Source organism: Aythya ferina (genome assembly GCF_964211825.1).
Source record: "Aythya ferina genome assembly, chromosome: 13".
In the NCBI taxonomy this organism is placed as follows: Eukaryota; Metazoa; Chordata; class Aves; order Anseriformes; family Anatidae; genus Aythya; species Aythya ferina.
Genome location: NC_140311.1, coordinates 14,779,514 through 14,791,711, shown reverse-complemented (window position 1 = coordinate 14,791,711; position 12,198 = coordinate 14,779,514). Strand labels below are relative to the sequence as shown.

Below are 12,198 nucleotides of genomic sequence, written 5' to 3'. Positions count from 1 at the left end.
GGCAGAGGAGCCCGGCAGCCCCCACCTGCCCGCAGGCAGCAGGCCAAGCCAGGAAAAGCCAGAGATTCCTTCGCTCTCCCGGCCCAGGAGCCTTTTCCTCCGGCACCGGCTGGCCACAGCCCAACCGGGGGGACCTCCCCGGCCTCCCCCTTCCAGGGCAGAGATGGGGCCAGCGGGGTTGGGGCGGTTGGGCTGCGGCCAGGGCGGCGCATCCTGCCGCTCCCCTCATCACGGCACCCGCTGGCCCCCACGGGAGGGGAAAAACCCACGGGAGGGGCCCAGACGGGAGGCACCCGGGGCGGGCGCAGGCGTGCGGCGTGGCGGGAGCGCGCTGGCGCATGGCCGGGGAGCGCATCCCTCCCGCTCCCCGAGGATGAGCTCATGGAGGCCAGCTGGGCCCAGCCCCACTTCCCCCCGGGCCCCTGCTCCCAGCCCCGCAGCTGCAGCCTTTCCGCCCCTCCGCAGCCCCGTTAACCCCCTCCCCACCAGCGCTGCCCCCCCCCCGTGCCTGCCGGCGGGACCCCCGACACGGTGTCCCCAGCCCTCGCTTTCCTGTTCGGGGAGCCCTGCACAGCTCCAGGGGATTTTGGGGAGATAGGAGGGGTCCCAGCCCTTTGCAGGGCTCAGCTGCTGTTCCATATGCAAGACCCTCTCAGCCCTAAGCTGCTGCCCCTCTCCATGGGCACGTGAGGGACCAGGGAGGGGGAAAACGGGGACGGAGAGAGCAGGGGTGAGGATGCAGGGAGCCAAAACACCAGGGATGGGGATGCCAGGGACCGGGTGCCTGCAGCTGCTCGCCTGCCTGGGCCCGTGGGGATGGGGACAGCAGAGAGGGGGACAGCAGGAATTGGGACACCAGGGACAGGGGCTCCAGGGACAAGGATGCCAGGAATAGAGACACCAGGGACAGAGATACCAGAGACAGGGATGCCAGGGACAGGGACGCCAGGAATAGAGACACCAGGAATAGGGACACCAGAGATAGGGATGCCAGGGAGGGGGATGCTGGGGACGAGGATGCCAGAGGCCAGGCACCCACCGCTGCTCCCCTGTGACCAGCAGGGCTGGTGGTGTTAGACTGGGGGGGTGCAGGTCCGGCAGCCCCAGGGCATGATGGCAGAAGAGCCAAAGGTGCCCAGGACGGGGTCCCAGAGAACCAGGGCAGCTCCAGCAGCTGCAGCAGTGCCCGTCCCATCCTGTCCCATCGCCCCATGCCCCCCCCCCAGTGCCAGGCTCAGGCTGAGGGCCCTCTCCCCACCCCGGGTGCTGCACCCACCCGGCACCGATCGCCAGTAACCACGGCAACGAGACATTGCTTTCAGCTGGTGAGATGCACAAACCCCAGCCCCGGCTGCCTTTGCAGCAGTGGGTACAGCATCAGCACCCTGAGGGACGGGGACTGAGACCAGGACGGGACAGGTTGTCCCCCTCGCAGGGCACCAAGCATCTCTCCACGGCCCCAAGGGCTGCAGACCTCGTCCCAGCCCCTGGTCCAGCCAGCCCGGCCGCCACCGCGCCGAAAACAAGCGTTTATTGTCATCATAGCTCTTTATTATAAAGATGTATTTACACAGAACAAATCTTTACAGACACGAGAGACACGGTGACCAACAGGGCCCGGCACCACCACTACGGCCCCCCTTTGGCATACGTTAGTGCTTCACGCAGAGACCCCCACAGGCACCCCACGGGTGGGCACCCCACGGGTGGGCACCCCACGCCCCGGGGGTCCTGCAGAGGTGGCTCCACGGCCAAGGAGGGGAGGGCAGCTCAGGCGGGGTTAGCACCACAAGAATAAATAGACCCTCCCCAGCCACGCTGCCGGGGCAGGTGGGCGACAGGGACGGGGCAGGGAGGGAGCTCCTCTGCCCGACAAAGTGCTTTTTGCAAAGCCCACCGACCCGGCGAGCCGGGCACGGGGCAAAGCCCGGGAGGCGGCGAGGGGACGCGGTGCTACCCACGGGACACGACCCGGGGACAAGCCACGGTGGTGGAGGTGTCGCCAGCTCGGGGCTCACGGCTGGGACCCCCATGCAGGGGGCTCAGGGCCAAGCAGACCAGGCTAGGGAGTAGGGCTGGCAGCGGGGCAGGCGTCCCTGGAGGGCTGCTGGCGACCCTGCAACGAGAGCGAAGCGCGGTGGGATGAGCCCCAGCCCAGCAGCACAGTCTGGTGTCCCCAAATTCCCCCCCACATGCCCCACAGCCACTCACCTGGGTCAGAAGGGCATGGGGCCCTTGTGGGACAGCCGGGGCCGGGGGCGGCGGAGCCTTCGCCACCCACCCGCCCGCTGCCCAGCCCCGCGCCGCGCACCCCGCGGCCGCACCAGGGCTCGGATGCGGCCGCGCTCCGGCCCCGTCCCATCCGGCAGCGGTCCTGGGATGGCAAGAAGAGCGTTAGCCGTGTCCCCCTTACCCCCCCAAAAAAAAAAAAAAAATAAAAAAAAAAAAATCCACCACCACCTGCGCGAGGGACGGGGATGCTGCGGCGCCCTCCGAGCTGGGTTTGGAGCGGCCGGGCCACCTGCAGGGAGCGCGGCCACTGCCAAGGGCACGGCACGGCCCCGACTCGGCTCCCACTGCCCACCCCAAAGCCACCCGGCTCCCCGAAGCCCCCCAGCAGCCCCCTCCCCACCTCCCCAGCCCTCAGCCCTCGGCCGGCAGCGGGGGCTCGGGGGGCTGCGCCCTCTGCCCACCCGACGGGACCCCGGCACCCGTTGGCACGGCCGCTTACCGGGGCCCTCGGCGGGCCGGCTCCCGGCCCCGCTACCCCGGGGCGGACAGAGCGAGGTTTGTTACCTCCCTGAAAAGCGCTTTGTCCTCCCCCCTCGGCCGGGGGCCGCCGGTTCCCTGCCAGCCGCCGCCGCCCCCCCCCGACCTCTCCGCTCCGCTCCGCCCCGCAGCGGGCCCCGCTCCCCGGCGCCGCACTCACCCGCGGCGGCGGCCAGGGCGAGGCAGAGCAGCAGCAGCAGCAGCAGCAGCCAGCGCCGCTCCGCCATGCTCCGCCGGGCACGGGGCTGCGCGGCTCCGCCGGGCTCGGGGAGGCGGCGGAGGCTGGGGGGGAAGCGGCGGAGGCGGCGGGGGCGGCGGCGGTGGCGGCCCCGCTCCGGGATCGCCGCATTTGTAGGCGGCGAGAGCCCGGCCCGGCCCCGCCGCACGCCCGCCCCGGGGGGGCTCCGCCGCCCGCCCCGCTCCGCCCCCTCCGCCCGCAGAGGTTGAGCCCCCCCCGGTTCCTCCGGGACCCCCCCGTTGTCCCTTAGAGCCTGCTCAGGAGTCCTCCGGCTCCGGGGAACCCCCCCCTTCGGGTGCCGTCCTGGCCACGTCCCTCCCGGTGCCGCTCCGGGGATGCGGAGCCCCGGTAGGCACCGGGCTGAGCGTGCCGGCTGCGGGCACAAGGCCGGGGGGGAGCCGATGGGTGCATCCGAGGGTCCCGAGGGAGCTGGGGGGTGTAGCTGCCGAGCCTCTCTCCGTCGTGTCTGGGAAGCCGTGGCAGCCCGGTGAAGTCTCCTTTGAGTGGAAGAGGGGAAACATAACCCCGTTTTTAGGAGGGGAAAAAAGGAAGGCGCTCAGCCTCGCCTCTGCGCCCAGCAAGATCAGGGAGCAAATCCTCCTGGAAACCCTGCCAAAGCCCATGGGAAATAAGGAGGTGATTGGTGACGGCGAACGGGGCTTCGCTAAGGGCAGATGGTGCCCGACAAAGCTGGTGGCCTTCTGCAGTGGGGTTACAGCCCTGGTGGGTAGGGGAGGAACAGAGACCAGCTAGTCAGGTGGAGTCCAGTGTCCAGGTGGAGAAGCAGTGCTCCTCGGGGCAGTGCTGGGACCAGCAGCGTTTAACGTCTCTGTTGGTGATGCAGAGAGTGGGATCCAGGGCGCCCTGTTTGCCGCTGACACCGAGTTGTGCAGTGAGAATGGATTGAGAGCAGCCCTGAGGAGAAGGACCTGGGGGTGTTGGTGGATGAGAAGCTTGACGTGAGCTGGCAGCGTGTGCCTGCAGCCCAGAAAGCCAACCGTATGCTGGGCTGCACCGACAGCAGCGTGGCCCGCAGGGCAAGGGACGGGATTGTCCCCCTCTGCTCTGCCCTCCTGAGACCCCTCCTGGAGCCCTGCGCTCAGCTCTGGGCCCCCGGCACAAAGAAGGCCGGGGAGGGACTCCCAGTAGTGGTAGAACAAGGGGAATGGCTTTAAACTACAAGAGGGTAGGTTTATATGGGATAGGAGGAAGAAATTCTGCACTGCGAGGGCAGTGAGGCACTGGCACAGGCTGCCCAGGGGAGCTGTGGGTGCCCCATCCCTGGAGATGTTCAAGGCCCAGTTGGTTGGGGCTTTGGGCAACCTGGGCTGGTGGGAGAGGTCCCTGCCCATGGCAGGGGGTGGGAACTGGGTGGGCTTTGAGGTCCCTGCCAACCTGGCCTGTTCTGTGAGCCTGTGATTCATCACTCCACGTGCCCTCGTTGTGAAGAACACCAGGAGCGCCCTGGGCTGCAGCAGACACGGCAGCAGGCAGAGGAAGGGCGATGGGCCAGGGGTTGGATGTGTGCAGTGTGGAACACGTGGAGATCTTACCAAAGGTTATAAAGGCCTGAAAGGAGAGCGCAAAGAGGACAGAGACAGGCTCTTCTGAAGAGGATGGCCACAACAACAGGACAAGAGGCAAGAGGCAAAAACTGAAATGCGGCGTGTTATGTCTGACCTTCAGGGAGCCTGCTTTACTGTGAGGGTGACCAGAGGGGCTATGGGGCCTCCCTCCTTGGCAAGATTTAAAAGTAGGTGGGAAGTGGTCCTGGGCAACCTGCTCTGGGTGTCCCTGCCTGAGCAGGGGATGCCAGGTGACATGGAGAGGTCCCCTCCAACCCCAATGCTTCCATGCAGACCAGGGCAGCAGAGGTGCAAGACCCCCGCACGAGGCACCCCAAAACTGCCCCTGTAAGGTCACCAGCACGGTAACGGCTGAGGCACGGCCAGGACACGAGTGGGGATCCGCAGATGGACAAAGGGAAGTGACAGCTCCACGCCCCACAGGGGGGTCCCCACAGCCACGATGTGACACCTCCTGCAGGCACCCACCTGGTGGAAGCCAAGACACCCACATGGGCAGGACCTGAGGGTGCTTTGCTGACAGAGTAGCAACCCCCACGTCCCCCCCATCGCGTCCATCAGCCAGGATCTCCCAGCCTGTCCATCACAGGGGGGATTTTCTCCGGCTATCAGATACTTAGCGCCCTCGCTTCCGCATTCCTGGGGCTGCAGCGGGCTCCCTCCCGCCCCGCGCGCGTCCTGTTTGCTCGGGCGCATCACCCCGGCCTGAGTCACGCCGCGGCCCCGCAGGTGGCGGAAGGCTAACAATAGCCCACAAAGGGAGGATGTCTCCCCCAAGCCTTCCTCCGGCCCCGTCTTCGAGGAAAGCTCCCGCGGGAGGGCCGGGCCCCACCGGACGCGCGGCGCTGGATGAGCCTCGTCCGGTTGACGCTGCCTGGGGAGCGCCTTGGATGCGCGGCAGATGCCGAGCTTGGCGATGTGGTTTAGTGGAGGGCTTGGAAGCGTCAGGTCAGAGGTTGGGCTGGGTGGTCTTGGAGCTCTCTCCCAACCCGGCTGATTCTGTGATTTGGTGATTAGCACGGTTTGCTAATTACCAGGGTGGAAGCAAAGCGCTGCCCGATGGTCGCCGTGACAACCTGCCCGACGCATCCTGCAGAAACTTTTTGTGCCCGTGACAATCACCAGCAGCTTCAGGGTCACTGCTGTCCCCCCACCCAGCCCTGTCCTGCCCCTGCTCGGAGCTGTGGGGGCACAGACCCCCCTCTGCGTGTCCCTTCCGCAGCCCCAGCCCGGGAAGAACCCAAAGGGGGGACCCGGGGAGGTGACCCCAACCCATCCGTGACACGACTGCACCCGGGCTCGGCGTGGCTGCAGACATGGGGGCGATGCCCCCGGCTCCTGCTGCTTCCCCCTTGCTCCCCCCGGGCTCTGCAGAGGACAGAAGACAGAGGACAGGGGACAGAGGACAGGGGACAGGGGACAGGGGACAGCCCGCGGCGGGGTCGTGGTGCCACCTCGTGGCCGGCAGCACCCCAGCGACACGGCCCGGGGCGCAGCATCCCTGCCTGCTTGATGGCACGGCGGGGAGGGGGCCGGGGCAGGGGGCAAAAACTCGCGTGGGAGATGCCCCGGGACAGGGGCCAGCCGGCAGAGCCCCCTCCCCACCCGTCGCACGGAGCCCGCTGCCCAGCTGGTGTTTTCTCAGGGACGTTTGCTCATGAAGCACCTGTTTGTTTACTGTAGGCCCTACCAGCCGCCCAGCAGCTTGCATCCTGCCGCACGAGGTCCTGCCGCCACGGTGCTGGAGGGGGCTGGCACCGCACATCTCCCCCCGGCAGCACCCACCACCCTTGGACGGGCACCGCTGTTTTCTCTCCAGCGGCGGCGGAGCAGTCATTAAACCAGCCAGAGGAAATATGCGTGCCATAAACGCGGCAGGCTCCGGGCTCCAGGCTCATTATGCCTCGCATCAGCTTTTTTTGCAAGGTGGAGACCACGGCAGGTCCCGAGCACACGGGCTCAGAGGGACGAAGGGCACGGCCCAGCCGGCACCGCCCTCGGGTGCGGGCGCTGGTCCCCAGGCCGTGCGCATGGTTTGGTGTCCTGCTGGCACCTCACAGCTCAGCCTGCTCCCTCCCTCCGTACACCACTGCCAAACGTGCCTCCTGTCTCGTCAGGATGCTAAAATATTCCTTTTGTCTCCTTTGCCAGCCTTTCAAGCCTGGCACACCAACGGGAGCTGAATTTATTCTTCCCGTCACTCCGTTAGCCAGAGCGCTCTCGCTCGTGCTGAAGGCGTGCTGTGCTTCCCCTCAGGGCCCTGCACATGTTTCTGCTGCCCTAAAACTCTTACACACACACTGGAGAGAGTTTCAGGAGCTCAGCTCAGCCCCCCCAGCCCCTTTGCCATTGCACAGCACCCCGGATGCCCTCACCACATCCCCACCTCGGGGGTGACATTTCGCAGAGGACGGTGCCATGCCCACAACCCCGCTCCACGGGACAGCCTCGTCCCTGGGGGGTATTTCTGGACAAGGGGTTCCCCGGGGGGCAAGGGGGATGCAGCAGCACCCCACAGAGCTCTGGGTGCTGGGTTAGCAGCCCGGGCAGCTGGTTCGTGCCAGGCTGAGCTGGCACAGCTCCACCTCTGCTTCCAGGAGGATCTTTGGACTTTGTGCGGATTCGGCTGTTTACTGTTATCTGGTTATCTGGAAGGGAGAAGCACTCAGTGAATAGGGCAACGACCCCCCCATATTTGCTCGGGGGCTGTCATCCAGCATCCCTCCGCCCCTGGGGCAAAGGCGCAGGAGGAGGGACCTGTCACCCCCCCGGTGCTGCCGAAACAAAACGTCCCTTCCTCTGCCAGCAGCTCGGGGCCTGCCCAGCACCATGCAGCCCTCCCGGTGGATCGCAGCCTGGCTGCTCCTTCTCCAGGGTACGTGGGAGATGTCCCCGTGGCGGGGCTGGGTGGGGCCGGGGACCAGATCCTGGGCCCCCCACCCAGCCCCAGCACGTTGCGCCTCGTTTTTTTGCCCCTGTTTTGCTTGCCTGGCGGGGGTGAAGCACGGGTGGGCTTTCCCTTGGGGGGGCTCTTCTGCTGCTCCAGCCCCCAGGGCACATCCCCGGCTCCCAGACGGGTCCCAGCCCCAGGGATGCTCAGCACGGGGCAGGCTCCTGTGACCATCCCACCTCACCCATCGTGGCCTGGGGTCCGTTCCCCAAGGCGTGCCAGGGGCCGTGTGCCTCTGCCTGGGGCTGAGCAGGAGCTGGAGCCCCTCCTGAGGCTCTGGGCTCCCCCTGCACCCCAGCCTGCCCCCCAGGACGCTCGCAGCAAGCTGCCTCCCCCCGGACCGACATTCGGGACTGCTCTGCGGACCCACCGGTGAGTCCCCACAGCACCCACACCCCCCAGGGAGCCCCATGCAGGGCTCCCACTCCAAAAAAAAAAAACCTTCCACCTCCAAAATGCCACCACCACCAGTACCTGCCCCCCACGGCCACCAACACCACGGCACGGCTCGCCGCGCTGCGGGATGCCATGCGCGCCTACAGCGTCCACGCCTACATCGTGCCCTCCACGGACGCCCACATGGTAAGGGGACAGCCCCCCCCATGCCCCAGGGAGCGGGACGCCCCCCCCGGCCACTTCTCACGGCCCCATCCTCCTCTCCAGAGCGAGTACATCGCCGAGAGGGATTCCCGTCTGGGCTGGCTGACCGGCTTCACCGGCTCCGCGGGTGAGAGCATCCTCGCCACCCCGGGGACCACCCCTGGGCCGCTGGGCTCCCCACCCCGGGGGGGTCCCCAGGGGCACCTGCAGGACCTGGGGGAGCCTGGCAGGGGGGGGGAGAGGCGATGCCTGAGCCCTCGCTGCCACCCCAGGCACCGTGGTGGTGACACTGGACAGGGCGGCCCTGTGGACCGACAGCCGCTACTGGACGCAGGCAGAGCGGCAACTGGACTGCAACTGGGAGCTGCAGAGGACAAGTCAGGGCAGGGGGGGCTGGGGGGGCTGGGGGGGGTCCCCACTTGCAGTCCTCCACCAGCCGTCTCTCTCTTGCAGCATGGATCAAGTCCGTCGGGCAGTGGATCCTGGAGTGGGTTCCCGCAGGGGGCAACGTCAGCCTGGACCCCTTCCTCTTCTCCATCGGTAGGGTTGGCCGGCACGGGGGGGGGGACCCTACATGATGGGGTGCACGAGCGGCCCCTGGGTGTGGAGAGGGTGGTCTCTGCTTCGTGTCCTCCCCCTCCATGGGCTGCTTTTCCCCTTCAGACACCTGGAACAGCTACAGCCAGGCTCTGCAGGGCTCCGGCAGGGCTTTGGTGCCCATAGAGACCAACCTCGTGGACCAAGTGTGGGGCGACCAGAGACCCCCTCCGGCCTCCAGCGAGATCTACAGCCTCCCGGCAGAGTTCACAGGTACACAGCCCCCACCCAAACACCCCAGCCTTTTTTTTTATTATTTTTTGGGGGTGGGGGGGTACAAGCTGAGCTGCTGGCTCACCCCCATCTCCCAGGGAGCAGCTGGCAGGAGAAGGTGTCTGGGATCCGGCAGCAGATGGAGGAGCACACCCGGAGCCCCACGGCCCTGCTGCTCTCGGGGCTGGAGGAGACCGCCTGTGAGTGGCCACAACGGGGCTGGGATCGCTGCCGGGGCTGGGACCTGGAGCAGCAAACCAGGGCCAGCGGTGGGCGCAGGATCTGACGTCCTCCCCCCCCGGCAGGGCTCTTCAACCTCCGTGGAGACGACATCCCCTACAACCCCGTCTTCTACTCCTACACGCTCCTCACCAGCACCAACATAAGGTGGGCAGCACCTCCCCGCGGGGACGGGTCCTGCCCTGACCCTTCCCTTCCCTTCTTCCCCCCGACCCTATAAAACCACCCCTATCTCCCTCCACGAGCCCCCCAGCCCCTTCCCCTCCGCCGCCGTGCCCCTGTGGCCGGGCCGGGGAGGGCTGGGGGGGCTCCGTGGGCCAGCCCACGTCCTGCCCGCAGCCTGTTCGTGGACGAGGGGCGGCTGACGGCGGAGGCACGGCAGTCCCTGCGGGCCGGCTGCCCGGGGCCGCTCTGCGTGGAGCTGCACAACTACAGCCAGGCACGCGCCCACCTCCAGCGCTACGCCCAGGGCAACGTCACCGTCTGGCTCGGCACCGAGTACACCACCTACGGCCTCTACGGGGTCATCCCCCAGGTGAGGACGATGCGCCCCACGTGGCCGTGACACCCCCCTTCGGCTCCGAGGCCGGCTGCTGGGGTTTGGGAGCGGGGTGGCCGTGCCCCAAAAGCGGCTCCTTCGCAGGAGAAGCTGCTGGAGGACAGCTACTCCCCGGTGATGCTGGCCAAGGCCGTGAAGAACAGCAAGGAGCAGGAGCTGCTGCGAGCCGCTCACGTAAGGGCCGTCCCCTCCTCCTCACCCACCGGCACAAGGTTTTGGGGGGGGTGCTGATGCCAACGGGCCGTGCCCAGGTCCGGGACGCGGTGGCCGTCATCCAGTACCTGCTGTGGTTGGAGCAGACGGTGCCGCAGGGGCAGGTGGACGAGTTTTTGGGTGCCCGCCACATCGATGCCCTCCGATGGTCAGTGCCGCCCACCCGGGGAGGGGGGGGAGTGCAGGGTGCCAGGGACCCCCCCCTCGCATCTCTCTCTCTCTCCCCTTGCTGCCTTCCAGGGCGCAGCAGCACAGCCGCGGGCCCAGCTTCGAGTCCATCTCCGCCAGCGGGCTCAACGCGGCGCTCGCCCACTACAGGTTTGGGGTCGGGGGCTGGGGATGCGGAGCTGGCGGGGGTCCCGGGTACCAGCAACCCCCCCCTTTTCCTCCCCAGCCCATCCAACACCACCCGACGGAAGCTGTCGGTGGATGAGATGTACCTGACGGACACCGGCGGGCAGTACCTGTGCGTATCCCACCCCCTACCCCCGTCCCACCCTGCCCCTAGCGTGGCTGCGCCCAGCCCTGCAGGATTTGGGGCTCATGTCCCCCCTTCTGCAGGGACGGCACCACGGACATCACACGGACCGTGCACTGGGGCACGCCGACCCCGCTGCAGAAGGTGCTGGTACCACGGGGCCGTCCCAGCCACGGAGCTGGGGCTGTGGCCGGAGGCTGGATGCGTTGAGGGGGGACGGGGACATCCCCTCTGCACCATGCTCAGCCCCCACACCCCGTGCCGCCCTTAGGAAGCCTACACCCGCGTGCTGATGGGCAACATCGACCTCTCCCGCCTCGTCTTCCCCCCCAACACGGCCGGTGGGTGCTGCGTCCGGCACGGGGGGAGCAGGGCAGGGGGTGCCCTCCCCGCTCTCCAGCCCCTATTTCACCTCCTCACCCTCCAGGCAGAAACGTGGAGGCTTTCGCCCGCCGGGCGCTCTGGGACGTGGGGCTCAACTACGGCCACGGGACCGGCCACGGCATCGGCAACTTCCTCTCGGTGCACGAGTGTAGGTGCTGGGGGGCAGCTCGGGGACAGCGGGACCAGGGCTCACCCCCTGAGGGTGTCTCCCCCTTCCCGCAGGGCCCGTGGGGTTTCAGTCCAACAACGTGCCGCTGGCCGCGGGCATGTTCACCTCCATCGGTAGGTGCCCCCGGCGCGGGGCCGGCCAGCTCTAGGAGATGGTGCGGGGCCGTGCCAAGGGCCCCAAATTTTTGCCCTGCTGGGGAGCCAGTCCAGGGCTCTCCATGGGCGCGGGGGGGGAAGGCTGCTGGGGTTTGGCACTTTCTTGGCACCGCTCCTGTCCTCAGAGCCCGGCTACTACCGGGATGGAGAGTTCGGGATCCGCATCGAGGACATCGCCCTGGTGGTGGAGGCGCAGACCAAGGTAACGCCGGCCCTGCTCACCCCGCTGCCCGAGGGGCCTGGAGCTGCCTCCTCTCCCCAGCCTCCATTCCCAGAGCTCTGCATCAGGCTGGGGGGGCACAGGGGAGGGCAGGGGGCTTGGGAACAGCGCTGGGGTGGCGGGGACCCTTCCTCTGCTCCCATCACTGGACTTGTAGTGCCGGGGGGGCTGCGCCAGGCAAGGAGCGGGGGGCACCCACCTGACGGCCTCCCCCCGGCAGCACCCGACCGGGGAGGAGCCCTTCCTGACCTTCGAGGTGGTGTCGCTGGTGCCCTACGACCGCAACCTCATCAACGTCAGCCTCCTGTCGCAGGAGCAGGTACGGGGCACTGGGAGAGGGTGAACAAACAGAGCCCGGGTGGGCAAACGGGGCCGAGGCAGGGATGGACACACGGACAGAGAGGTGCAGAGGGGCCAGGGGACCGGGATGGGCTGGGACCGCCGGGACAGCCCTCTGCAGCTGCCTCTGGTCCCCGGCTGCAGATAAAGTACCTGAACGCCTACTATGAGACCATCCGGGCACGCGTGGGGCCGGAGCTGCAGCGGCAGCAGCTGGAGGAGGAGTACCGCTGGCTGCAGAGGAACACCGAGCCCTTCCCGCTGGCCAGCACCGCCGCCGCCGCCGCCGCCACGCTGGGCACGCTGGCCATCGGCTCGCTCCTCTCCGTGCTGCTGGCGGGGCTGCAGGCCTGACCCCGACTCCTCCCCTGCCGAGGCAGCTTCTCCTCACCACCACTCACTTCCTCGTTTTGACTTTTTTTTTTATTATTTTCATCCTTGCGATTAAACAGTGTCAACACCGACGGGGGGGGTGAGGCGCCCGTGTG

At 67.6% G+C, this 12,198-nt stretch overlaps 1 protein-coding gene across 1 annotated transcript; it reads left to right on the top strand.

Moving 5' to 3' along the window:
- The first annotated feature begins 7,308 nt into the window (after positions 1-7,308).
- Positions 7,309-12,174, top strand: XPNPEP2 (X-prolyl aminopeptidase 2). Its single transcript, XM_084534853.1, has 21 exons — positions 7,309-7,468; positions 7,842-7,915; positions 8,015-8,125; positions 8,207-8,270; positions 8,416-8,520; positions 8,597-8,683; positions 8,807-8,953; positions 9,052-9,153; positions 9,259-9,340; positions 9,533-9,728; positions 9,837-9,926; positions 10,004-10,113; positions 10,206-10,283; positions 10,360-10,431; positions 10,527-10,587; positions 10,715-10,784; positions 10,871-10,975; positions 11,050-11,109; positions 11,277-11,353; positions 11,592-11,690; positions 11,855-12,174. The coding sequence occupies exons 1-21, from the start codon at positions 7,423-7,425 to the stop codon at positions 12,062-12,064; spliced, it is 2,046 nt and encodes a 681-aa protein (XP_084390979.1). The 5' UTR covers positions 7,309-7,422; the 3' UTR covers positions 12,065-12,174.
- The last annotated feature ends 24 nt before the right edge of the window (positions 12,175-12,198 follow it).

Coding starts and splice junctions, on each gene's coding strand:
- XPNPEP2 (XM_084534853.1), top strand. CDS start 7,423: ATGCAGCCCTCCCGGTGGATCGCAGCCTGGCTGCTCCTTCTCCAGG. Junction 8,684..8,806: donor CCCCTTCCTCTTCTCCATCG/GTAGGGTTGGCC, acceptor TTTCCCCTTCAG/ACACCTGGAACAGCTACAGC. Junction 11,691..11,854: donor GCCTCCTGTCGCAGGAGCAG/GTACGGGGCACT, acceptor CCCCGGCTGCAG/ATAAAGTACCTGAACGCCTA.